General features: G+C 39.3%; 1 protein-coding gene across 18 annotated transcripts in view; it reads right to left on the bottom strand.

Moving 5' to 3' along the window:
• ryr3 (ryanodine receptor 3) overlaps positions 1–27878 on the bottom strand; it is a 146022-nt gene that overhangs the window by 70964 nt on the left and 47180 nt on the right. For 12 of the 18 annotated variants that reach the window (XM_041267175.1, XM_041267178.1, XM_041267177.1 and 9 more), the window contains 19 exons: positions 26496–26688; positions 21190–21406; positions 20731–20835; positions 17808–17911; positions 15497–15580; positions 14566–14725; positions 14174–14321; positions 13618–13823; positions 12937–13111; positions 11547–11755; positions 10440–10639; positions 9961–10033; positions 6559–6719; positions 5978–6140; positions 4679–4765; positions 4044–4270; positions 1168–1975; positions 768–968; positions 55–157 (listed from right to left, as the gene is read on the bottom strand). In XM_041267175.1, the coding sequence (XP_041123109.1) occupies positions 55–157; positions 768–968; positions 1168–1975; positions 4044–4270; positions 4679–4765; positions 5978–6140; positions 6559–6719; positions 9961–10033; positions 10440–10639; positions 11547–11755; positions 12937–13111; positions 13618–13823; positions 14174–14321; positions 14566–14725; positions 15497–15580; positions 17808–17911; positions 20731–20835; positions 21190–21406; positions 26496–26688 (3624 nt within the window). The remainder of the gene's footprint in view (positions 1–54; positions 158–767; positions 969–1167; positions 1976–4043; positions 4271–4678; positions 4766–5977; positions 6141–6558; positions 6720–9960; positions 10034–10439; positions 10640–11546; positions 11756–12936; positions 13112–13617; positions 13824–14173; positions 14322–14565; positions 14726–15496; positions 15581–17807; positions 17912–20730; positions 20836–21189; positions 21407–26495; positions 26689–27878) is intronic. The other 6 variants (XM_041267176.1, XM_041267180.1, XM_041267188.1 and 3 more) reach the window with 1 other exon arrangement.

Genomic DNA, 27878 nt, shown 5'->3' with positions numbered 1-27878 from the left:
TATATCTAAATTTAGGGTGTTTGCAAATTCCTATAGCACGACGTGTTTCCATACCACAGTGCAAAAGGAGGTCATCGTGGAACTCGTACATCTCCTCACGGATTTCATCTGGACAGGGACAGTCTTCTCCGAGTTTGTAGTTTAACAACATGTTGATCTACAAGAAAAAGAATTGTTAGGAAGCAATCTCTGTACCAGGTTATGCAATACAATACAATACCACCATGCTGAAAAAGTCACAAGACAGTGATGCTGTTACTGTATTTGGTCTCTCTTTGTTTGTTTTGCTGAGAACCCTAGCAGCTGCGTACTGAATAAGCTGCAGATGTTGAATTGGGAGCCCAGCAAATAGAGCACTGCAGTGGTCAAGTCGGGAAGCCACAAAAGCATGAATTACACCCCATTCACTCTTGCGATTTAAAGCCTCTATCAGAGAGACATTTTCGTCAGCATGTAACCAGGTTTTCGTTAGGCACAAAACATCCAGTTTGTGATCTTCAATGAATTCATTCATTAGTGGAGCTTTTCTGGATAAAGATCTAGTATTAAATAATGCAAGACATAGCAGGGAACGAGAACCATAACGTCTGGTTCCAGAACCCATTACAGACTGCAGATTAAACTGGCAACTGGCTTGCAGACTGGTTTCATAGTGCAGATGGAAACATGGCATAAGATCTATCCAGCAGCTAGGTGTCTGTTATCCAGTTATGCAATTTGTTTTTCCAGCCTGCATAGAAAACTATGCACCTGTCTGTGCTCCTCACCTGCTCTTGTGGAGATGAGCGGAACTCTCTGGTTTTCTTGGCCGTCACGGCCGCAGACATGTTCAAGGCCAGCATCAACTCGTTGTAGCGAAACTTCTGATTGAACTGCAGCTTTGAAACGAAGTAGTCCGAGAAGGAGACGATGGCCTCAATCCGGTGTCTCAACTCGCAGTCGCAGAAATAATGAAGGAGCTCACACATCTGGAAAAACAACAAACCTTCATCAAACAACTCTCTTGGATGTGATTCGGTTTAATTCTTGATTATATATACATTGGCAGACTTTTTTTTTTTTTTTTATAAACATTCATCTACTATCTTTGTACAACATTAGACTGATAGGACATTATATCTCCCCATTAGCGTGACCCAGCCTGTATAGTGTATGTTTTGTTGTTACCTGTTGTTTCACAGACTCTGGCAGTCTCTTCTCCAGCAGACCCTTCATGGGCTTCTTTGCGTCCTTCGCTTCCTCCTCTCCAGCTTCCACCGCCTTCTCCTCGTTACTCGTCACATCCTCCTTCTCCTTGGACTCTTCCAGTGGCTCCTCCTCTTTCTGCTCTCCGAACACATTGGGGTCAATCAGGATGAGGATCTGTTTCATGTCCTCGTCCGTCATCACTCCCATGACGAGCAGAGTGCCGATGAGTTTCAGGATGGGAACGAACTGGAACTCCACACTGCCGCCCACGGGGTCTCGGATGTGATGGCCTCCTCCCTGCACCGCCTCCGTCAGCATGCCAAGAGCCCTCTCCTTCAGCGCATCCAGGGGGATCTCTGGGGTGTGCAGCTGCCGATTGGGGTTGGCGGTGACGAAGTACACAGGGGAGAAGTTCAGCCGCGGCTTGAGGGACGTGCTGAGACCCACTCCGGGCAGGGAGTGCTTCTTGGACTCGTCTGGGAACAGCTTGATGCTCCTGGTTTCGTCAGTGATCGGGATGATGAACTCGTTGTTCATCATTAGCCTGGCCTCCTTGGCGGTCTCCAGGTGAATGCTGATGAGCACATCGTAGAAGCCACTGCGCAGCATCCCTGGCAGGTATTGGTTATCAATGGCATAGAGCAACTGGGACTGGTCCACGTGGCTGCACAGCGCGTGCGAAATGCGACTGTTGCCGAGAGCACACAAAGCGCAGTAGAGTTTGAGGGTGTGGTAGTGGAACTTCATTAAGTCATCTTGTTCGGAAAGCTCTAAAATGTCAACGCACCTAATTGAAACACAACGAGAAAATACAGAAATGAGTATTAGTTTTACGAAATATGAGAGTTTGGGGATTCATTTTTCATTCAACATTTAAAAAGCACTCTAACCTTATTAAGACTTTAAGAAAGTACCAAATTACAAAACAAACGAACACAAGGGATAAAGCTTATTGATGGTTTATGGCATTGTAAACAATATTAGCATTGAATAAAACAGCTATGAGAAAGGGGCATACATTCTGTACATATTCTTACTTGTTTTATTCAGCTAAGATGAGCAGAATCTTAATAAATAAATATAGGGCCCTATGGAATCTGTGATATTTTGTTCCAATTTCCATTTAATTTTTTTCTGATTTCTGTTTTTACCATTTTAAAAAATGTAATTAGGTTTATTTAAATGAATTCATGCACACCGCAAGCAAGGTGAAAGCAAAACCATAAATCTACAGGCTCCTACTTTTTCCATTTGGTTTGAGTTCATGTTCATTGGATTAAGAACATTGTTTTATCTAACTGTATAGAAAAATAGTATCGTTAACTTTAAAAACAGGTTTTACTTATTTTATTTTTTGTTGTTGTGTATTGTGGGGTGCCCCAAAGCAAACAGACAGGCAGGGACAGAGTGGTTTAAAAAAAAAAAAAAAAAAAAAAAAAAAAAAAAACCTCTTAGCTTTCCGTTTTGAAATTGATCAATTCTATATTTATTGCTATGCCCATGGTTTTACTACCATAAATCTTCTCTGTGTGAATTGGGATCTTATTGTTTAAAAGAGACAGTTGTATCAAATCTGCAAGTTCTTGCGTGCACGCTAAAGAGAGACTGTCCGCTACCACGTTTGTAGCCTACTTTAAATTACGATTTCAGCTTGAGGGCCTTTAAGTAAGAGGACACTGGCTTCAAATCTACTGTCATTTTTTTATACACAAATAAGCTCACTTGATTTGAAAAACGTCATGAACGATACAAGCAACTTCTTACCCTGCTTGGTTTGATTAAATGAGTAGTACACAAGAAAATATGAAAGCTGAACATTAATTTCAACAAAGAACAGTGACAACTAATGAAAAATAAATATTGTAGCCTACTTCAATAGGAACATTAGCCTGCTACATTATATTAAACCAAAACAATAACGATCTGGTTCTCTCTTGCCTTTTTCAATGAATGTAATTGAATTAATAGAGAATAAAAACATACTAAAGATAACTACCTAACCTAAGTTTAATCAGTCTTGTTTGTAATCTGCCAGCGGCTTCTCTTGCATACACACCACTGATAAAAATGCCAATGTTTGTGTTTTTAATCAATGTCGTTCTTGTGGAGTCCTTGTGGAAAACTGTGCATTTTGTTTTTGCTTTATTTTTGTTTAACAGGTAAACAGCTGTTCTATTTTATAGTTTAGGTTCCTGTTTGTGTTTTAGTTAGTGCTCAAAAAAAAGAGCTAGGTGTTTATTTGTGTTGTAAATAAAAGTGCGCAACTGCGCTAAAACTGCAATTGTTGTGTCTGGGTGAACATCTTTTAAGGGGCAACGAACCCGAGTGGAAGCAGCTCGGTTACATATGTTATGATTTTGAATGTGCAGTTCTTTAGGACGGTATTATTGTCATTGCTTGCACCCTGGCACCTCTTCCTTTATAAATTAAGCACTGCTTATAGGTAGTCATTTTCCCCCCAAGCAATAACGTTAACAAGTGAAGTGGCACGAGACACAGCGCTTGTTTACAGTTATAAATCACGGTCATGTATGGTGGCTCAGAGGTGCAAAAATAGTTTTTTCAAGCGTTCCGATGACATGTGTTTCTTGAAGTCTCTTGTCATACAAACACTGCCATTTCAATGTAATTTTGAATACATATATATTTTGTTTGTTTAAACTGATTTTGTGGTAATGTTCTCAAGTGCCTTTCTCTGAATTCTGCGATTCCGTCTGTGTTCTCCGCAATCTCCCTATAAAAACATAAAATGAGTGGTTGCAGTAGATTTAGGTAGTTATTAAAATCACTGTGAACCAGCAATGTGATTGTTCTTAAGGTCGGTGTGAAGTGGGAATGCACTTCTTCTCGCTGACCTGTTCTCCTCTGGGATGTGCAGGGCCATTAACTGCAGCGGTTCGAGGCACTGCACCACCCAGCCGTGCCGTTCGCTGACCCGCGTCGTCTCCACCTTCAGGAAGGAGTTGGGCATGCGGCTCCAGAGCACGGACGTGATGGTCTGCACGTCCAGGCGAGGTGGGCACTGTGGGACTGGGTTCTTGTGCTCACTCTTGAAGAGGGCAGACGACAGCGGCATCACATTCTGTAAATGGAACATCCACAGCCAGTTATCTACAGAGCACCAGTTAATTTACTTCACACCTGAAGAGTTCAGAGGTACAAACTTTGCAAAAGAACAAATGCGGCCATTAAAGTCAGTTAAATAATAATCATAATAAATTATAGCATGAAGAACTATGCTCAGATTACTTAAGTATTTTATTTATTTATTTTTTATTTTTTTTTGCATTTTGTCGATCTTTTGTGAATGGTTTGGAGTCTTTGTAACTGAATTATGATCAATCACTACATATTTAAATTAACTGTTACTAAGGCTGATATTTACGAAGTTTATCTGTTTCACCGGTGTTGGTCTGCATAAGTACACATAATGCAGGAATTCATAACAGCCATGTGGTATTAGAACAAACCAGCAGCTCCAGTTACATACCTTCAGTTTCCCCAGTTCAAATTGGAACAGGTTGGGACTCGTAGGCTGCACAAACACGGCAGGGAACAGCTTTGTATTGGGCTCAACCTGAAGACAAAACCAGACACTAAGGGAGGAGGAGGAGGAGGGTGTCTAGAGTATATTGATGCATGCCCCTGGAGCAATGTGAGAGGTTTGTAACCCATGAAACATACTTTATAAAAGATAAACTTTGGTTTCCCCCCCAGAGGGTTCTGATTTCAACCAACCAAATACACGTTTTAAAATTGAATTGCACACAAGCAAACTATGAACCTGACTCCTTCAGTAATACTGTGTAATTATATACACATTATCACAATGATACCCTTTTTAATACAGGTATTACTGTGGAAGTGTATTCAAATGTAAAGCTTCTGATGTTTCCTTTGTTAAGAGTATGACAGAATAAAACCCACTGTTATTCTTTGTGGATAAAGTCTGATTAACCACAACCTCCATTTTTAATGCACTTAATGAAATTGCAGTGAACAAAATAGTTTCATAGATAAAGGGACACAATGTACCCGTTAGTTGGGTCGTCAAAAGTTTCAGTTTTCAAACCTGCACATATATATATATATATATATATATATATATATATATATATATATATATATATATATATATATATATATATATATACACATACACACACACACACACACACACACACACACACACACACATACATATTTTTAAACATAATATCTGATACTAAATTAAGTTAAATAAATGTTTTTACAAGCCATGCTTTTTAGACTGTCTTGAACTTCCTGGGTGATTTCACCTGAAGTTGTCCCCACCCCTTCACTGGCTGCTTTCCTGTCAATTACAAATCAGCTGCATCCCTATTGCCCAATATGCTTTCAGCCAGAAAACACTACTAGGGTTAGTTCCTGGAAGACAAGGCAAGCAAACTGAGAACTTACTGTAGTACCAGACATCTGTTTGACAATGAAAATACACAACATTGCCATAACATTGTCTTTTTTTAAAAAACTATACTTCTGAGATCTATGTAGCAAATGGAAGTGCAAAATAAGTAAGATTTATGGATTTATTTTGTTAGCTACAATTTATAAGGGAGTTCAACTTAACCATCGCAAGGAGACAGTAAAAATGACATACAAATATGCTAGTCATTCTTTAATCGAGTCTAATAAATGTTGATTGTGCTCAAGGTTCAGAAGCTTAGCTTTCTAAATCTAAGCTGTTTGGTTGAGTCAAAGTGCCGCCCATTTATTAAAATCAAACCAGCAAAGCTCCCATGAGCAGTACCTGGTAAGAGGTGCCCAGGTCCTTCCCATTAGCGGTGAAGGAGACGAAGCCGGTGGCCAGGTCAATGTGACAGCCGATCTCCAGGTCTGCACTGCCACGGGTCGTCCCGCGGGCACCAATGGCATCACCCCCCCACACCATGTAGCAGTTACTGCGCTTCACACTGGAATGGAAGGGGTTAAAACAGGGTCAGGGTGTAAGACCTGCATTAGAATTAAAGTCCAAATCTAGGATGAAAACCATGCCCTTTTTTGCATGTGCTCTAGGTTAGCTAGAGTTGTGAATGTCAAAATAAATATTGTTCTATGTGTTTCCAATTGGAAATGCACAAGGCAGGCAGATAGAAGTCATATCCCAATACTCCTTTCCAGTCTGACCAATACTGAGCTTATAAAAACAGGTCTGTTACAGCGTTTCTTTGCTTGTTTTGTTCTGCAGTGCTTACAATCGATTAGCATATTGCAGCGATGTCATAGGTTAGCATACTGTAGCGATTTCATGGGGATAACATTACCATAAAACAGCTCACTGATTGAGTTTCCCTTGCTTGCTATTTTACAAATAACTCTAGTGATAAATACCTCTCGTGGACCCGTCCCCTCTCATCTCCCAGCGTAACGGTGACAGTGCGGTTCCGGTTCAGGTCAAAGGTACTGCTGCAGTAATGGTAATCAGGGGTCACCCAGCCCACCCACACACTGGAGGGGTCCTGTCCCCCGAACACTCGGACAGAGTAGTAGTACTGGAGAGAGGATCGACACGAAAACTAAATATTAAAGAAGAAACTCCGAACAAATCACAAACCTCAAAACAATTAAACACGTCTACTGACAAACCGATTCAAACACTCGCACATAGAAGTACTGTAGTGCTGCACAGAGAGATAACTCAGCCCACAAACCTATTAAAAAATCCACAAGAAATACAGTGAAACCTGAAATAAACAGTGTGACAGAAATACAATGAATCTTGGTTATAAATCTCCCTCTCGACCTGTGAGGGCGCTAAGCAGCGAGAGCAGAGTTCTTTGGACGGGCTGGCCTGACAGCTTTTTCCCCCGGAAGTCGGTCAGTCTGGAATGCGGCGAGACTCTGTTGCAAGAACGTATTGACCCGGAAGTGAAACGACATAGCAGCCGCAGATTGTAAAAGCAGCTGCACTCGTTTACCAAGGGGTAATGTGTGACAGCATATAAGGGAGACAGAGAATCGTAATATGTTCCTTCGCTTGGTTTAAACAACTATTGAACCGTAAGGACTGTGTGAGAGTCCCTGTATTGAATAATAAAAAGACATTTGTAAGTGTTTTGTTTTGATGGTCTGTAATTGTCTTGTTGTGTATTACTAGATGGCTAAACATGATTCTGGAGCTGTCACCAAGAGCCAGCACCAACCCGGAACAGCACTGCACGATTGTCACTGAATAAACTGTATCACCCACCATGAGCACTACTGCACGCACCCAGGACTGGTGAATGTGTTAGTACTATTGTGGGGCGGATATTTGTGTTTATTATTAGGGACTGCAACCTGTTATTATAGCATTAGATTTTTTCAGCATACCAATGACAATAACAAATTTAGTGAAATCATACTTTGGAGATTTGCAATTTAGTTTTTAAACTTCAGAATTCAGCACTACATGGCACTGCCTAGAAGTTGGAATAATGGCAGGATGTACCATTTCTCCACTGGCTTTTACCATTACAATGGAAGTAATTATAAGGGCATCAAAATGGGTAGTAGGAGGAGAGCACTTGGCTTCTGGAATGCGACTACCACCAATTCGGGCATACATGGATGACATGACAACAATGACTACAACAATAGCCTGCACTAATCGGTTATTGGGCAAATTAACCAATAACACTGAATGGGCACGAATGCAATTCAAACCCATTAAATCAAGGAGCATCTCTATAATTAAAAGGTAAAGTAGTAGATAAAAGATTCTACATTAATGGTGAGGCAGTACCAACAGTGTCTGAGAAGCCTGTGAAAAATCTAGGGAGATGGTAAGACGGGGATCTAAAGGACAAAGGTTGTGTGGGAGAAGTTAGACAGCAAGCAGTGCAAGGGTTGAAGAGCATAGACAGCAGGGCTTTACCAGGCAAACAAACTCTGGTGCTTTCAGTTTGGCCTACTGCCAAGACTGCTGTGGCGACTGACTGTACGAGGTTTCCTTGCAACAATTGAAAAGCTGGAAGCTTTAATCAGTTCATACGTCAGGAAATGGTTGGGAATTCCACGCTGCCTTGGCAGAATGGGACTTTATGGTAAAGGAATACTGCAGCTACCAATTTCTGCTCTAACCGAGGAGTTTAAGTGCGCCAAAGTCCGACTGGAAATGACATTAGTAGATTCACGTGACAAATGCGTAGGGGAGGCAGCACCTGTGTTGAAAACTGGAAGAAAATGGAGAGCAAAGAAAGCTGTGGAAGATGCTAAGGCTGCCCTTCGAATCGGAGATATTATGGGGCAAGTTCAGCATGGAAAAGGAGGTTTTGGTCTCAGTTCAGCTCCTCCTACATGGCACAAGGCAACCCCAGCTCAACGGAGGAAGCTGGTAGTCAATGAGGTGCAAAAGCAGGAGGAGAGGATCAGGTGTGTAAAGACCATTTCCCAGGCCAAGCAGTGAGAATGAATGAGATGGGAGAGTATGGAACAACGCAAGATCAGCTGGCAAGACCTATGGACAATGGAACAGAGCTGGATCAGTTTCCTCATTAGATCAGCATATGATGTTCTCACATCACCACAGAACCTAAACCTCTGGGTGGGTGAGGATCCCCCTATTCCTTTGTGTTCATTACCTGCAACATTAAGGCACATTTTGACAGGATGTAAGGTGAGTCTTAGCTAAGGATGGTTTACTTGGTACCATGACCAGGTGCTGCGATGTTTGGCCTTAGCATTGGAAGATAAGCGTAACCTGACCAGTAAGTTTCCACCAGTTCCATCAAAGCATTACACACAAAAGACAATATTAATCCATCCAGGAGAGCAACCACCAAGAAAAGGTGTTAAAATCAAGCCTCGCTCAGGACAACTGGAAGCTGCTAGAGACTGGAAGATGCTGGCAGATGTTGGTCAACGGCTTATTTTTCCACCTCAGATTACCACTACTAACCTTCGACCAGACATTGTCTTGTGGTCTGGATCAGCACGACTTGTTCATTTGGTAGAGTTAACGATGCCATGGGAAGATGCTGTGGATGAGGCATATGAGAGGAAGAAACTTCGGCATGCTCAACTAGCCGCTGAAACGGAACAGCAAGGATGGAGAGTCAGAGTTTAGTCTGGGTTGCCGAGGATTTGTGGCACACACTACAACCCGGTTTCTCAGAGACGTCTGGTTCAGTGGCCAAGAGTTGCGTCAAACAATGAAGAACTTATCTGAAGCAGCAGAAAAGAGCAGCAACTAGCTGTGGTTGAGATTGAAAGTTTCTGGATGGGGATCTCAAGCACAATAGAAAGAAAGCAATGCTGATGTACAGGTAAGTAAGCTGGGCTGAGCTGAGTGGGTGATGGAGGGAGGTGATGCCGGGATGCCAAAATCACTGTTGAGCCCTCTTGAGGTGTCGTGGGCTAGTCAACGAAAAAACGAGGATGGAAGGTGGCCACTTTCAAGAGATGTACCCTACTTAGCTCAATCCAGACGGTTGTCATGCTGATGCGCGCAGAAGTTGGAACACTTGTTAGCCAATGAGATTGCCATTTTATGAAATGATTTCTAAAACGGTTTCTCTCGATCAAACTGTTAAAATCACTTCCTTGCAAAAAAATGGCCATAACTGAATGGTACAGCAGTGAAAGAGTACTGGCAAAATATTACCAAAACAAATACAGTAAATAAAAACAACAAGGTGAATCAGACCCAAAGACTGTAAAGCTCTTAAGTGAATGCAACTGCCAAGAAATCAGGAATTACAGCTGTCAACATTCATATAGTTCTTTTTTCTATATTTAAGAAAATGTATTTACCGCAGTGATATTTCCATATTCTGGCCCTCTAGAAGAAGTTTCATCAACTTGTTTTTGGGATTTCAGTGGAAACCTGAAAAGAACAACATCCAATGTATTAAACCTGTGGGGCAGACACCTTTATAGATTGTCTTTACTAATGATCACAGAGAACAGAGAACAGCAAGACAACGATATGACTATACAAATAACCTGTATATTACAGCCAGAAGTATATATGCAGTGTATTTCTTGAAGTAAATTTCTTGAAGCTAATTCTTGAATTAGCTATTAGACCCTCTAGGCCAGCAGTGAATAATTATGTTCCTCAAGGTACGGAGCCCTGCTGGTCCACCTGTACACTAAATTATTTCTCTGAACCAACTGAAACTCCTTCCATGTGCTGATCAGTTGTGATACTATTAAAACCTGGAGGACTCAGGACCTGGAGGTCAGAGTTTGTGCCCCCTGCTCTAGACTCTGCTTCTCCATGCGCTCACCTCTGCTTTGGTTTCTGTGATTCGTCGTGCAGCTTGCTCTCGGAATCATGAAGGGTTCCATTCCGGAAGGAGGAGTGGAACTCCACAGGCATGCTAAGTCGACAGTACACTATGTCTGCATTGCTGTTCTGCGTGCCAAACGTCTTGTGAGTCACTTTGAGACAGGGCGGACTGTCAATGGTCCCATCGATTCGTGTAACCTACAATAAAACCAAGGGAAATATAGTAACTTTACATTCAAACGATCAAACGGAACTATTCAAACCCTGAAACCTGTTTTTGTCCAGGAAACAGACATTTGATCTTCACTCCCTTCAACTACATGCACTTCAGTGAAACAGATTAATTTTAGTTTGAAAACACACCATTATTGAACCTGTTGAATTATACAACTGTCTTCTATTAAACCAAACCTGAGCGAGGTATACACACTTGCTTTTGATCAAGAGAAGTGCCGTTAGCCTCAATTACCAATACTACACTGTGCACCTGCTGATCAATTCAAACCCACATGAATGCAATCACTTAAGTGCACTTTAGGTCAGCCACATATTTTATATTTTAGAAATAGGTGTTTTGTACTGATCACAGAGTAATGCACACAATGTCGGCAAAGCCACAAATCATTTCATTGCCCATTCAGACCCAAAGTGCAGTTGCAAAACAGCCTTGCTACAGGCCAAGAACTTTAGACTGGGAGACTTCATGCAACAAAAAAAGAGAAAGAGCTGTATTTTAAGAAACAGTAGCAATCACTGGTGAATGGTAAAACAATGGTCTTTTCATATTCTTATCAATTGTATCACAATCAAACCTTATATGATGCATTATAAGGACCAATGTGCAAAAAGTCTACAATTGTAAAGGTGCAACGTAATTTTTTCCCATGCATTTACCATAGTTTAATTTTTTTTTTTTCTATATGCTTTAAAACCTTGCCAGACCTATAATGTTTACCTGTGCATTACCATGCTTTATTACACTCTGCTATGCTTTTACTATGGGAAACTTTAATATGGAAGTATCACAGTTTTTTGCTTATACATCATTTAATAATAAAATGAAAGCAGCTTTGTTTGTCGGCTGTTCCATTCTCCTGTCCCTTACCCCCACGTGGGCGTGGTTTTGTGGCACGTTGATGAAAGTGGGCAGACGCTTGCTGAACCACATGGCGACGTCGTGGTTCATGTTGACGCCGAAGGGCTCGAAGCCCTCCTGCAGGCCGCACATGGTGTAGTATTTAAAGGTGCTTGCATCCTTCCCCAGGTTCATGCGGCCGATCTGAGACAGACCCAAGCTGCACACAGGAATGAAACCTGGAAAAGCAAGAAGCACAACCCCTTTCTCCGTTATAACAGACCTCTCAAACAACAGTACACACCACTCATTCAGAAAGAGTGCTGACACAAAATAGATCAATGTACATTGTGGAATGGTATATTCTGGCATTTTTTAAACTGATTGGTGAAAATAAAATAAGAATGCTACGGTAACAAAAATATAACTTGCAACTCAAAATGTGGAAATAGATTTTTCTTGGCCTGTATGTCACATAAATCCGAACTCTTAATACATTGTATTCAGGTAATATAAAGTTTGAAGACAATCTCTCGTGTCCTTGTTAAACCCCACTGCTTCTCTGTTAAAAGCAGAGTTCTGTATGTGAAAGATTAATGAAAGAAACTGGGAGTGCTACATCAGCAACGGAATGAAAAAAAATGGTTTCAGCTGGAAAGCCTTTCTCTGGAGATCTGTACAAGTTATATAGCTGGCTACCACTTTATTTTTAAAAAATCATTATGTTTTCTAATATTGACTAAGATGTATCTTATTGCTGTCCTGCTGTCCTACACAGCAGGACATCAATAAAATACATCTTAGTACGAAGGAGTGGCAGGGAGGTTTTGAATACAGTGCTAAACTAAAGAACTGTGTGCATTTTTAATTCTGAAATCAGATACCATGTCATTATGACAGGTAGAAAAAAAATGTAATAATTTTCCCCACATACACACATATAATTTTGAATTCTTATTTTGAGTCTGTTGATCATCGTAATTCGTGAAACTGTTTTTGAAAAGTCTGAGTATCCCTGCTGGCAATCGCGTTGTGATGGGCTGGTTGAGTTAATTGTTGCTGCTAACCAGATGTGCTTATCATTACAGGAAAGCTCACAAGGGTGTAGTGGGCGAGGCTTATTAATCAAATTAGACTCATTCTCTCTTACCTTTAATCTCACACTGATGTTACACAATTCCCTTGTGAGGAACTGAAAGAATCTTATAACGGTCTTTAATAGAGAATATATTGCTGTGAACCATGCTGCGCTCATTGGTTTTTTAAAACTATATTTCAAAACCATGAAGGCTGTATAGGCTAGAGATTTATTTCATTTGTACACCCTGCTTATTATAGCTTTAATCTCCACAAAAACAAAAGAGGGAATTATACACACACAGTATTGTAATGAGCCGTAGCTCACAGACCACAAACTCACCATCTTCAACTTCAAAGTCAGTGAAACAAAGTTCGGAGCCTGTGTTAGTGATGAGGATCACTCCATTCAGTGTGAAGATCATGGATTTATCTTCCATGTCAATCATACAGCCAACTACGTCACCCGCCTTCCAGGAGCGACCAAAGAACTTGGATCCCTGATGCACGCTTTGACCCTGAAAGAGCAAGGCACGAGGAGCTGGAATTCATTAACAGAGTGGAAACAGTATAGTCTAACACCACCATCCTGAACTAGCAACTGCAGTCCTGCCTGATCCGTATCCTGATCTGAGATACACAAGCCCTTCGAGACACATTATCACAAGATTAGGTCAAATGTCAAATGGTTTCAAATTAGAAATTTAAGTCAATTTAATATGATACAGTATGAAACAGAAAAGAGCTTAAAATGTCTTTTACAGTGAGTCACTCACTACATTTACTCCTGGTACCATTCACTTAGCTTATTAGTCCACTACCTACCTTATTAGTCCATTACCTTGACACATGAAACTCTACTGTATATCAGTGATTTGCATCCAAGACTGTGCTAGTGACAATGATGGATTCAGTTGTCCTGTTTTGACATGCTTCATATGATGTAATACAAGGTGATGGCCCTGTAACAAACAGGCATAATTTGCTTTAAAAGTAATACATAAGTCCTAAAGTGAGCACCAACCTGGAATCCGTTGAATATGAAGGCCTGGTCATCCGTCCCGAGGTCAACGTCAGGCCTGCAGCCCGGCCTGGCCCAGCCCACGCGCATGTCTCCTCCACTGACGGCCTCGAACTCAAAGTACCACTTCCCTGTCTTCACTGCATAGGTTTTCTCCACCCGGAAGAATCGTATTTTATCAATACTCAAGCGCTCTAAACTCTGACCAGCTGGGTGAAAAAGGAAAACGTAACAGGACAACACACTTGAAATAGACAGCTCTTCAAAAAGGGGGGCTATTTTGAAGCCAGGTATGAATAAAAATAACTTCAAGGTTTTATCTTCAAATTATTATTAAGTATTTTGAAATTATGGAATAACTTTAACTGTATAAACTAGCAAGAAACTACCCAGAACAATAACTGACCTGAACCTTTCTGCAACCAAGTTGTTTCTAGCTAGTTAAAAAAAAAGATAAAAGTGCCTTTGTACATGCTTCAAAACAGGGCTCCTATTTTTGAAGTTTCCCTTCATCTCAATCAGCAGGACAATATGTACAGTAATATGTCCTCTTGCTTACCACTCTCCTGGTCAGCAGGTTCAATGTTGAATCCATAGCCAATCAGTGTTCGGACAGCCTCACGCAGGCTATCTCTGTTCGATTTCTTTGTGCGCTCATCTAATAATGCATACGGCACCAAACGAGGATTCCTTTTGTTCTTCAGATCCTTCAGCAAGCAATAAGACAATGACACTTGGCTATAAAACAATTGCTTTACAAACACATTTAAAATGCAGATAATTAACCATTTTATAGTTTAGGTAACGTGGTTTATCTCAATGACATAGTAAGTGGTGTACCTAATTCTCGCCACTCGTAAACTTAAGCCACTGTTTTCCCCAGTTGTGACTGAATGATAAACATTTGATATTAACAGTGAAAGTGCTGTCCTTGGCGGGGGATCGTCCTACCTGTTGAATGCCATAGGTCCATCCTTGCTTAATTCTGTCCTTTGCCCAGACATTGTGCGCGTTCTCAGCAAGTTTATCAACCAGAACTTCCTGAGCTGGGATCAGCTTCACTTCAGAAAGTTCCAGCGGCGCAGGTTTATAACCGTTCGACATCATGTAGCTTCAATTAAACAGAGAGATTGGTGAGAGGCAATTCCCTGGCTCATCGATTCAATGGTTCTGTTTGCTCCTACTACACTACACCAGTCCCTCACTAAACTGGACATGTCTGGAGACAGACAGGCAATCTGAAATAATGAGGTGTCCGGTTTGAAAAAGAAAATGTAAAAACCACACGCAAACACATTTATAATGCTCAAGTTATTTTAAATGTAAAAATCAGACAGTATAACTTTTTTTTCCAGCACGTCTCTTTGGATCATGCAATACACAGATATTTAGTTATTACTGTTATTACTCTGCGAAATACATCTGACATATCTAAATGCATGGCATAACGGTGTCTCTGTTAGGGAGGGAATACTGTATACTGTAATTGAGAAAACCCACAGCATTGAGTCATTTTAAAACAACCAATGGAATTTTACAAAATGCTTTAACCTGTCAATAGATTATAATTAAGGGTAGTTTTGATGTGCGCTAAAAACAAGGTAAAATAATGTCATTGTAAATGATCCCTGTCAACGATCCCTGCTCAAAAGACATTACACATTCCATGTATTAACTGACATGATATATAGCAATTACAAATATTTCAGGTTGATTTGGAGCATTCCATAATATCTGCTAATTCTTTCAGTGTCTGACTGAGTTGCCTCAGTACACTATATCTCTGTCAGCTTTATCTGACTTTGAAGCACTGCATTTATGCAACATGGTAAGTAATGAAAAAATTAATAAAATATAAGCAGCTATTATTAAACACACTTACTTCTTGGGAAGTTTAGTTTTTTTCAGATCTTCTTCTGCATTCATCTTCACCTGAACAACATGGCATCCCAGAGCCAAGAGGGTCCTGGAACAGTGAAGGAAACTGGTCAGAAACTGCCTCCGTTTCCATTGCAGTGCCACGAAACAGTGCCGGCTTGGTAACGAATCAGGAACACTGAATTACTTTTTGTTCTATTTAAAAAAAGGACTGCAGCTAATACAGAACACAGAAATCATAAAGCGCTTCAACAATGCAAGTTAAAGCTTACGTGTCACATGCACACGCTTTTCATACCACCTGGCTAGAAAATGATGTCCAGGGAGCGAGTGAATGGGTTCGATAGCTGGATTGTTTTAAGAACATTTTGAGCTGCAGCCTGACCAAACCATCCATGAGAAGTAACTATTGGCAACTGTAACCTCAACTTACAGTACTTACATTTTTGTTCAAGTAACTTGTAACTGTAACCGAAGATGTTTTGTGATGATGTGTTTGTGCCCAACATGAATTTAGAGGCTTTAGGACCCTGGTGTTAGCCACATACGCTTCATCATAGCAAATGTAATAATCATTTAATTGAATAATCAATGGGTAAATGCTGATCAGCTGTGACTGATCAAGTTGGGAAATAACACAATCACAGTTTGTGTGTTCGATGATGGGGGTTGAAGTGGAGAGACAGAAAAAACTGAACAGTGGAAAAGTGTGTTGGACAAAGTTATTTGCGGAATTGGTTTAAACAGGGGAACAGGCTTACCCTGCGCTGCATTAGATAGGACTATTGCTAACCTGTTTAGTTAGTGCCCAAATAAGGGCTAGGTTTTGTTTTGTTTGTTTTGAAATCAGTTTGCTAATAAAAATACGCTATGGAGTTTAAAGAACACTTCCAGTGTACTGTGTATATTTAAAGGGGCAGACACTTTACAGCTTTTAAAAGTAACTTCCCCAATACTGGATATGAACCAATGCAAACTGCTTGTAGTCCAAAACATTCAATAGAAAGACTTCTAGCTGAAACGTTAGCATTGAACTTCATTTCTTTTTGCACTTCCTAATTCAGCACAGTGAGTGTCTAACAGTTCTGAATGATAGCATGGTATCAGTACCTGCCAGTGTGCCACTGCATCAGGAGCATTCATTGTTCCCAATCCATTGTGTTGCCATTGGTCATAATGCTGTGGTCTGCTCAGGGGTCTGCTAGGGTTTCTTCATGGTAATATATTGTATTGTAATGGCATTTTTCAAACATAGTATTTCTGAAGACCGAGTTTTGCTATAATGAAGACCGTCCTTTTTTAAAGACATACTGGGCGATTTTGTGTACAATCTCAAACTGTAAAATAGAATTGTTCTCCCAAATCATATTGGCTCAAATACAGTATGCAATGCATATAAATCAGCAATGTTTTATTTACCCGAGATCCAAATCAGAAACTTTCCAATTATAAAATTAACAAAGATAACAATTAATCAGAGATAGGAGGAGCTGTAACAATCACACATTTAACGAAAAAGCAAGTATATCTGTTCTTGTTTAATTTATTTTTTTTCATTTTTCATTTTGTTAAATAATTTAACAGCCATCAAACCATCATAATTGACCTCAATATGCTTATGGTCCTGAGGCTTTCCCTAAATCCAATATTCAATCCTCAAAAATCCATCAAATCTCCATTAAAAATGTATTGGAACATCTTTTAAAGAAATAAATCAATAAGAAATGTCAGCTTTTGGCAGGACGTTATTACTGAAGTTGTTTGCAAGAGGAACTGCTAGTAAATGCTCTTCTTGAAAGGCATATATTTTCTCAACCCAGGAGTATATCGGAAGTATTGGATTATAGCTATCATTATATTTGTGCAAAGAAATCCTCTATGTCATTTACAGTAACCTGTATTCACATTTTTCATTTTGATAATTGCAACTTGAAAGAGAATAAGGCGGCAGAAAGGGGTCAATGGGATTGCATATATTATAACTTCATTATTTTACAGATGGGTCAACCAATCTCATTCATATGCTGCTTTGTGAAACAGACCATGTGTTCAAAAGACATTACAAGGCTTGTTTCCATCGGTCTCCATCACAGAACACTTTACGCTGTCCGTTGTTACAGGAGAAAATCACATGATCAAATACAAAGATATCCTAATTCACATAACCTGAAACATGAATGCCTCTGATGAAATGGAAACAATGTTTAGACAATGCTTCAAGCCCATCTCCATGTGGTTCCTCACAGCCTGTCAAACACTTTCACACATACAATTATGGCTCCCAAGCACACATCTGACTGGGAAGAAGATCTTACTTTAAACTTTCTGATGACATCTGGAGGTTGTAATTTTTTTCTGTTTCGGGCAATTTCGAGAAATCCACGAGACAGGGGTGCTGCCTTTTGTTGTCATCTCGAACCTAAAGATACGAAGGACACAGTTGTTAGAGTCTCTAAGGTGAGTTTATGGATTTCTGTCAGAGATAGCATAATATATTATATTACAATTAGGCTTGCTACTATTCCATTTAAAAAATTTTTGCCAAATCGACAATTAATATCGACATTTATTTTTGGAAGAATTTACCGATCTTTATTTTTTAATTGAAGCAGAGAATGGGTGAAATCGACCTTTATGCTTAAAAAAAACACCAGACTTTTTATGCCATTGAAAAACGTCTCATTTAACGAAACCCCTTTATCATATTCAATATGCAGGAAAACCATGGTTACCAACATTCTAGCTGAAATAATGTTTAGTCACAGCGGAGCTACCTTGTATAGTTAAAGATCCTACACAAATTAAAAAATGGTCTCAAATAAGCATTAGAAAAAGCAATATAAAAGTGTATTACACAGACCTAAAGCATAGATTTACAGGTAAACAATATGCACTAGTAACTATCACCATATATACCTATAGCAAAAGCCTATCATAACCCGTTAATTTAAAGTAGGCGCTTTGAATGACAGGCGCTGTAGCTGGCAAATGAAAGTGCACAGACGGTGCAAGTTTGATGATTGACAATCACTTAAACAAATGAGAGCATTCTAGCGCTGCTTCAGTCAATGAGATCTGTCATAACAAGATGAGATGACTGATGGTGAAACTACAGTAGGCACTGAGTTGACTGACAGTGACCCCTAGCCATTCAGAGCAGAACTACACAAACTAGAGGTGATTTCTAAATAATAATTTTGGTAAGCAAAAAAAAAAAAAAGCATCTGAGCTACAAAAGACATCATCACAGCAATAGAATAATCCTTTCAGTAATAAAAAATACAGCACACCTCAAGATTGCCCATTTATGTATCTTTCATACCATGAAAACCTGTGGGCGTGAGAATTTCAAAGTTCGCTCAGTAATCAGCAATATAGGCTCTCATGCTTTAAATTAGGTATCTTAAACAACTTCTAAAAAGTCTCAAGCATTGTTCCTTTCGGTCGAACTCATATTTCTGTTGAATTCGACATTTATCCAGCTTTACCAATTAAAATCGAAAAGTAGCAAGCCTAATTATAATATAATATCAAAGCTATAACACATGATAGGGGGTTCAAATATAATCCAGTATTCACATGCCAAGGGTGTTAGAAACGAGGTGAAGCCAAGAGCCATTAAACAGCTTAGGCCTGCAGATTTTGGACCTTATTTGAACACCCTCCCAAAAGTAAATCTGTTGTCTTGGGAACCAGTCAAAGTTCCAAGCTGTACTAGTACATACCTGCACAGGTTAGAACACTTGTTAGCCAATGAAACTGCTCCCTCTATTGTTATCACTTATATTATATATATATATATATATATATATATATATATATATATATATATATATATATATATATATATATACACACACACACACACACACACACACACACACACATACATACATACATACATAATCTGAATGCTGCGTGCCAAACTTTAACTTATTGGGTCATAACTTATCTTGTAAAGTATTAATATTGATTTCCACTGAACTCATGTGACTTGTACTGCACAAAACATCCATAATTTAAAACCATTCAATCTTAAGCACATATACAATTTTACGACCTATGAAGCACCAAGATGGTGAAATGCAGTCAATTTCTTGATTACAATTACTGCAATGTACAGTAAACCAGTTTCCAGAAAGTGCTTCATTTAAATAATTCCACTAGTATCTTGTTCATTATGCAAGGTGTACAGTAATTTGTATGCGGCACAGCTTGCCAATGTTAATGCACCCATTCTATTAATGCTCTAATGAATCACAAACACAAACTGCCAGGGTAGACAGCAGGAAGTGCACTGCTGAAATTAAAATGCAGCATAACAATCAGCAGGCTATGAAATGTGGCTTGTACACAGCAATGTTGGTAACCAAAGCATTATTCTCTATGAAATGAATAATTATCTTACTAAAGCATCTGAGCTACAAAAGACATTGCCACAGCAATAGAAGAATCCCTTCAGTAATAAAAAATACAGCACACCTCAAGATTGCCCATTTATGTATCTATGATACCATGAAAACCTGTGGGCGTGAGAATTTCAAAGTTCGCTCAGTAATCAGCAATATAGGCTCCCATGCTTTAATTAGGTATCTTAAACAGCTTCTAAAAAGTCTCAAGCATTTTACCATTTGTGGCTATGTGTTCCTTTTCTCTTACAATTTGAAATTAATTGCATGTGTGGCCTATTAAAGTCATCAATTAAATTAAACAATCACTAATTTGTCTATTTTGCCAATTTTCAGTTCCAGTGCTTTAATTTCATATGCACAACAAATCAAAACAGAAGCAATGGAGAGTTCTAATAAATTTGCCCAATGCTGTATTTCAGGTTAGTTATAAAGTCAGCTGGCCCATTTGCAATGCAGCTGTGTACAATGATATGCAGATTCTATTACCAGAAACACAGGTCATGTGACTCCCATAAGTGTTATTGTTGTACTGGACCTGCTTTAAATTAAATCACCACGACAACCTATCCGAACGCAGCAATTCCAAAGACACACACCTCTGAACAGGTTAGTATTAACAAGGTTTTCTAAAATAGGTCGACATGTGCTACAGTATTAAGTAAATGAAACCAAATACTATATCAATTTTTTTTTTTGTTTTATTTTTTCTTAGAAGCAAAAGTAGTAGTGACATTTTAACCACCCTGTGTGTGTGTTTTTTTTTAAACAAAATACTAGCATTGAACATGTGTATTCATACAATTATTACAAAGTCATTCTGCCACACCTTTCCATAGTTCCAGCCGAGTTCGATCTTGTTCATACCCCACAGCTCATGGATATTTTCTGCCAATTTGTCTCTGACTTTTTCTAGTTGGGGAGGCAAGACAATCTGCAAGAGAATAGGAGTGTCATATAGTACCTCTCATTGGGGCTTAAACACGGCTTTCCTCTGTCAAATATCCAAGTAGCAGCCAGAAGAAACAGGATAAAACACTGACCACCACAGGAGGAGAAAAGCACAAGAGTACTCAACACAGGCCTTATTCCTATCATGCTTACAACTGCACTTTCCATTAGTGTCGGACTTATGAAATATTATAGAAATTAATAACATAATAATTTACACGAATTCTTACCTACTATGGAATTACTATCAATTGTAATATTTTCCTATATACCTGTTTTTTTTAAAGGTATTTTTTGGGAAGCTGCTAATGAATACATTCCCAGTCCCTCTGCTCACCTGGCCAGTCTCGACAGGCACGGGGACAAAGGAGGCTTGGGACAGGAACTCTGTGGTTCCCAGCAAATCCCGAACGCCGTCGTAGTCCCGCTTGTACTCCTTCACTGGCTCCACCCTCATCTTCTCCTTGGGCAGCAGGGCCTCGTAGCAGGGGGCATAGCCCACAGGCGGCAGGAACTTGAAATCTCCGTGGCGACCTCCCAGCAAGAAACGCACTCTGAACAAGACAACATGCACATCACTTATTTTTTTTTAAATTAAAAGAGTACAAGCATGGCTTTAAAGTTATTTGAGCACTTCCAGCTGCTACTATGGGGGGTGGGGGGGTACACCTTTACAACTGAAATTAATCTATTTTGTTATACCAATTAATATTGTAGAAAATAATAATGAGTTTGTCTACAGTTCATTTGACATACTTATTCAGTTTTTCAGGTTAGCCGTGGACCAAAAATTCTTCACAAACTAGCATCCCAGAGCACTTCACAGGCTAATAAATGCAGAAGAAAAAAAAACACCTGCACCTAGTGGATTTCAGACACACAGCACAGTGGGAATCAGAGCAGAGTGAATGTGGGTCTGATTGTGATGGCTTTCTTTCACTTGGAGAAAATAAATCCACAAGCTAAAGATTCCTTGTACTGTTTATGTTACAACTCAAGAAAAGACACTAGTTTAAAATGTGCCTTTCTTAATGACTTAATTTAAAAGCAGAGGTATTCATTTACAGCCCTGTCCAATTCCGCAGCTTGTTTGAGCCACGTGATTGCAGCAGTTTAGGTCCAGATATCCCAAGAGGAAACAGGGAGCAGCTGGGGCAGCCATTCAAAGCACAGCCTACAGTATCTCTGTAAAATGATACGCTATGTAAATTTACAGTGCTCCTTACAAGACGTGACAAAAATAGTTTTAGAAGGGGAGGCTGAAAAATGATCTGATGGTCAGTTCTTTTGGTATTTCTAGTACTCTGCAGTTTTACCTTACTATTTTTATAATCTAAAGATCAGTACACATTCTGTACAGTAATTAAGTGCCAACCTACCATATTTTGCCAGTTTAGTTAATTAAAACAAGTTATTTTTTGGCTGGTATGCTCATAAATCAATACGAATTTTGGTTCTAATTTAAAATTGCATTTGGGTATTAAGAGTTCATAAGAGATGATGAACCAATTCCATTAATAGAGTCAGATATGGTGCCGACACCTTAATAATCCTGCCACTCCCTGCTGGGCCTCTCTTGTGCAGGCATTGTGAACTGGGCTAGCCTAATTGTCCATCAAACTCATTTCAAACTCACTGACCAAACTGTACTCCGACCCAGGCCTTCAGCGCCATTCCGCCCAGCACCCTAATAACTACAACATCTCTAAATGGAAGCAATTTGTATGTAATATGTGACAGGTGAATACTGGAAGATATCCAACAATACATATATGATCTTTGGTGCATGCAGTATTCCCACTGGCGATACCGAGGGGTGGCAAGCGCCACCCCTGAAATGTGTCTGCCCCCACTTCAACCTTCCCTAAAACTTTCACTAACAACTACATATCCCACAATACAATGCCTTCAGTTACAAGTATGGTATGCAAGAAAAAAAAAAAACAACCTAACCAACACCATCCAATCGCTGTTGCAGCCAGTCACAGCAAGAATATGAACAATTCGAAGCTACTTAGTCAGGTTGAAGCATAAACACCCCGCCCAACTAAAATCCACCTGGAAACCTCAAACGAAAAAAAAGATGGCTATAATATTAAACAAACTGTTTAATACTTGAGTATATGTAACTTATTAATGTATTTCCTTATTTTATTTATCTGTATTATGTTCTTGTTTAAGCTATTGTGTATGAATTTCATTTTAAAATATTAGTAAAATAATTAGCTTGCAGTCAGTGTGATACCTCGAAGAAAAAAAAAAAATTCACTGAACCATAAACAAAAATCTTATAGAAACCCCATTTATATATATATATATATTTGTATTAATAGTTGTAAATTTAAGCACATGGAAATGTGCTGATAAAATGCTTTGGATCAGAATTAAGATGAATTAATTAACTACGATCAGAATTAAGAGTAGCAGTATTAATGGTAGAACTCAGAATCCCTTTCTTCACAAAACTCATTTAGAATGATTATTCTGCCAAGGCAGCATAAAAACGTACACAAACATATTTTCAAATGTAAAGACTTATGTTTTTTTCTCATGTAAGAAAGAGAGGACAGCATGTTGTAATGGTTTAACGTAACATTTTTGTGTAAAAAAAAAAGGTTGTTTTATGGTTTAAAAAAAAACCAAATAAAACCTTGGAAACCAGAATTGCTGGGTAGATATGGTCTGATCAGTTATGTCACAAACAGCTCTTAAGGGTGCCCATAGTATTTAGATTACACAAAGTTTTATATGGAATAACTATGTCAGCATGGTTAATAAGTAAATACTTATGTTGATTTTAACACATTTACTACTTTAACCGTGTTCTATACATTTAAGCAGTGTAGAAATACAGTATTTGTTAAACTGTATTCTAAAAAATACGTAATTACCTAGCTCCATGAAATAGAAATTATTCACTTGTAGACTTTAGAACAGGCATCAAGATATAATAACTTTATATATATTTTTTAAATCTTTCATGATTGTGTTTGAGTGAGTGTCATTTTCCTTGCATGTGTGTTTATTTCTGACAATCGTGTGTGATTAGAGAGGAGTAGAGAGGAGAGAAAAAGGTGAGCTGTAACTCAGGAGAGCGAGAGGCAGTGTGAGCAGAGGGAGGAAGACAGAATAATGTATGAGACTGCATACAAGTCATATACAATAAGCTGCCTGATTCATGGCATTTTAAAAGCAACCCCTTGAAATCAGATTCTGAACAACTGCTGTTGCCACAACATCACCCGCTCCAACTACACAAACTGACCGAGATGTAAGTAGTGAAGATGATGATGTAGACATAAGTGATTCAAATCTACAAGTCCTTTCCTCACACGAAATAGTGTCACTCTCAAGTTTCTAATTTCAAAGAAACAAGGCAGAGAGAACTACCAGGACCTTCTGATATTTCCCAGGCAATGTGTAATTTATTTGCACTGAAAACAATATAATATTGGTCATTTTGGGTTTACAGAAAACCAAAAAATAATGGAAAAATAATAAATCATACTTTGAACTTCTTAATTCATCTCCCATTTCCTTTCACTTATACTTAAAAAATAAAAAACAAAAAACACATTCTGCCCCCCAAGCCCTTCTGTCTGCCACCCCTTCGCCTCCCCACTTTCAGAATCCTGGAGTCACCACTGGGTATTCCAGAAAATCTAATTTAGGATAGGAATGTTAATGTCACAGGGGAATTACAAGAGTCAGGATTCATATCTCTGAAAACAGGCCAGCAAATGAAATTCAAAAGAGCTACATATGGGTCAATCTGATGGCCCAAAAGCAATGTTCCACTTCAATAACCTATTTAGAAAGGATTTTAATATCGATATTTACAATAGATGGCCTGTGGTTGTTATCTTGCATGCATACAGTTACCACAAACAACACAAATGTGAGAACAAAGTTGTTTTATATAACAAACCTGGCACTGTGCAGTCTGAAATATGGAAATATAAGAGATACTTAAATCTATGGTTTATTCCATTAGGGTTTTTTTTTTTGTAAAAAGTATAAGCTGTCAAATTAGGGCATAGAGAAACATGAACAGTCTGGGGAGATGTTAAGCTTTTGAGGAGAAACTTCTACTGCAATGACAGGTTTGATTAAATCAAATGAACCTTCAAACCAAAAGGAATGGGCAGGGGAGTTTCTATAGCTGAAAACAGGGTTTATTACTAGAAAAAGATAAGGGATATAAGAAATAAAACACACAACATTGTATGTTGCTAACAATTATCTTAAAAGGATGCATAGCACTGGGCAAAAGAGACTGTGCAGCTAAAATGTAAAAATGGGTATTTAAATTACTGCAGCACCCAATTAGTATCTGTAATGGCAGTAGTGGGTTATTTTCAAAGTGTGGTAACTTGTGTTGAGTAAATGCCTGTTAATAATTATACTGTAAATTTACAGTATAATCGTAAATCTCGAAAAACTACTCGCTTCTAAATCTTTTGTAGTCATTTTTGTATTACTTTTGTATAAATACATGTTAATTTGGATTCATATGTTGTTCTCTTCTGACTTTATCTGAACGAAGAGACACAAATTTTCCCGTTCTCCCATTGGAAATAGTGATATTTTGAAATATCACTGTCCTGGTGTGACAGAGATCGAATGACGTTTGGTGTTAGATCTCCTTCCCGACCGGTGAGGGCACTAGAAAGAAGGAACAGAGTAGCCTTAAACAAATGGCAAGACAATTTATTCCGAAGGGTAGGTGGAAGTCGGCCATTTAGGAAAGAGGCGGAGCTACGGCACCCAAGCTCACTGACCCGGACGGTAAACGGCGTGGCATCTGAGGATTGGAGGAGCGGATGCACTTGTTAACCTAGGGGTCATGGGCGAGGGTATAAATAGGGGGGCGTGGCTTTGTGATCTGTTCCTTTGCAGATGGTTACGCTAAATAACCAAGAAGGAGCCCGTTTGTATACCGAAACCGTGAGTGTCCTGCTTGTTTGTGTATTAACGCTGTTTGTCTTGTGTTGTTTTCACTAAGACTAGTGAGCACGATCCGGAGCTGCAGCCGCAGGCCAGCGTAAAACCCGGATATCACCACTCACCTTTCCACTATGGGAACCGTCTCTTTGCACCACGAGCACTAAAATCACGCACTGTCGGAATTGTGTCTGTGTTTTGTGTTTTGTGTGGGTGAAAGAACTGGACTTTGGGTTACGGGTCAAACCTGTGGGATTATAAATTAGAAGTGATACACGCCGCTGTACCACTTCCAACATTTTTATTATTTGCAGGTTTGCTATAAGGCTCTGGACATTGAATTCATTTAATAAACACCCTTGCACCTGTATATCATCGTCTGTGTCATTTATCCACTCTGCACTGCACTCACCTGCACGTATTCACCACTTTGCCACACCTGGTCACAAAAGCAAAGTTTGTGGGGAATAATAGCCATTTTCTATACTTTTGAAGCATAAGCAATTAGGAAATAACACTTACTACCCAGGAAAAAAAAAAAATTGTTGTTACACGGTGTAATTACTTACACGACAGGGCTAAAATTGAAACTGAAATGCAAAGCAGTTTTACCTTTGTAAATGCATAGATGGTTTAGAAAGTGCCCTGTGTTTGTAAATGCATGGATGGTTTAGAAAGTGCCCTGTGTTGGTCGCTTACTTGACTCCTGCTGAGATGCTGACGACGGGGAAGAGGAGCCCGTCGACGTTGAAGTTCTCGAACATGCCCTGCACTGGCTGCCCGTTGATACGGAACGAGATGCTCGGGGCCCCCAGGTCCAGGCAGCAGCTCACCACGTCATCTGAAGTCAGCAGGTGCTGATTCACCGACGCCACGCCTCGGGGCACTCGGCCTGCAGCCACCGGGACACAAGGACTTGTTATTGGAAGGTCCACGTCACAAAGCAAACCCAGCAACCAAGCCCAGGTAAACGACAGAAGTGTCCAGTCATCTCGGACAATAAAGCACAGGGTTTCCTTTCTAGTTTATAACAGAGCTCAATAAATACATTTGTGCCCGACAGAGTCGGACTACTCCTAGTGCCCACCTGTGTGTTGGCATCATGTCTTACTGCAGGCAGCTCTATTGCCCATTTCACCTGTACCAAAAAAAGCCCAAAACAAGAATAACACATTTTACAATGGCACTTATTGGGATCAATTTTACAGTTAACACCATGAACGCCATTAAAAGTTGCAAATGAGAAATCTGTGTTCCAGCTCAGTGGACCAAATTCTGGCTGATGAAAAGGGGTCAGGACAGGTGTTGTAAAGCTATATTATACCCCAGTTGGAACTTGTAAATAAAATAAAATAAAGCTTGTTTCAAAGAATTTCCACCAAAAAAAACAAATAAAAAAAAAAAAAACACAATTGACTGAAGATCAATGACACCCTAAGTTAGCATGGTGTCCTATAGTACAGCACATGGGACATGGTCATCCACCATCCATCTTTTTCAATTATTACAGTTCATTGGACAATCTGTTGTAAGGAAGCCAATAACATGTCCGTAAATGAGTGCACACAATACTAACTGATGTGTTTAGTAACTTTCCTTTATTGATTCCAATATTCAAAAGTTATACGCATATTGCATTATGATTATACACAATCATGTAACACCTAGTTATAACAGTAGCAAAAGCCACAGAGATGGTCACGTCATGAAGAGAGAATTCATGCATGCTTTCTCACTTGCACTCAAGTGCCGGTCATATACGTTGCATAACTGTGTGTGTGAAGCTGAACTTGTTTACTTTTCTCTTGACAATACTAATTTCTTGGTGTGTCTGCAATAGGGTGACCATACGTCCTAATAAAATCAGGACTGTCAATGTTGTTTCAGCCACAGAACATCATCTGCACAAGGTCAAATTTACCCCACTTCAACAGTTCCTTGTTTGTCTGCATCCAGAGCACTAAACATCACCTTACAACTACTTACCATGCAGCTGTGCTGAGCGCAGAATGTTTGCTTAAACCTTTATTATCCTTACACTGTGATAGAGGGTTCAGGAACCCTATTTAATGATCCCAATGC

Source organism: Polyodon spathula, chromosome 12, assembly GCF_017654505.1.
Source record: "Polyodon spathula isolate WHYD16114869_AA chromosome 12, ASM1765450v1, whole genome shotgun sequence".
Taxonomy (NCBI): domain Eukaryota; kingdom Metazoa; phylum Chordata; class Actinopteri; order Acipenseriformes; family Polyodontidae; genus Polyodon; species Polyodon spathula.
The sequence above is the reverse complement of the archived record's forward strand: the minus strand, read 5'-3'. Positions and strand labels throughout refer to the sequence as shown.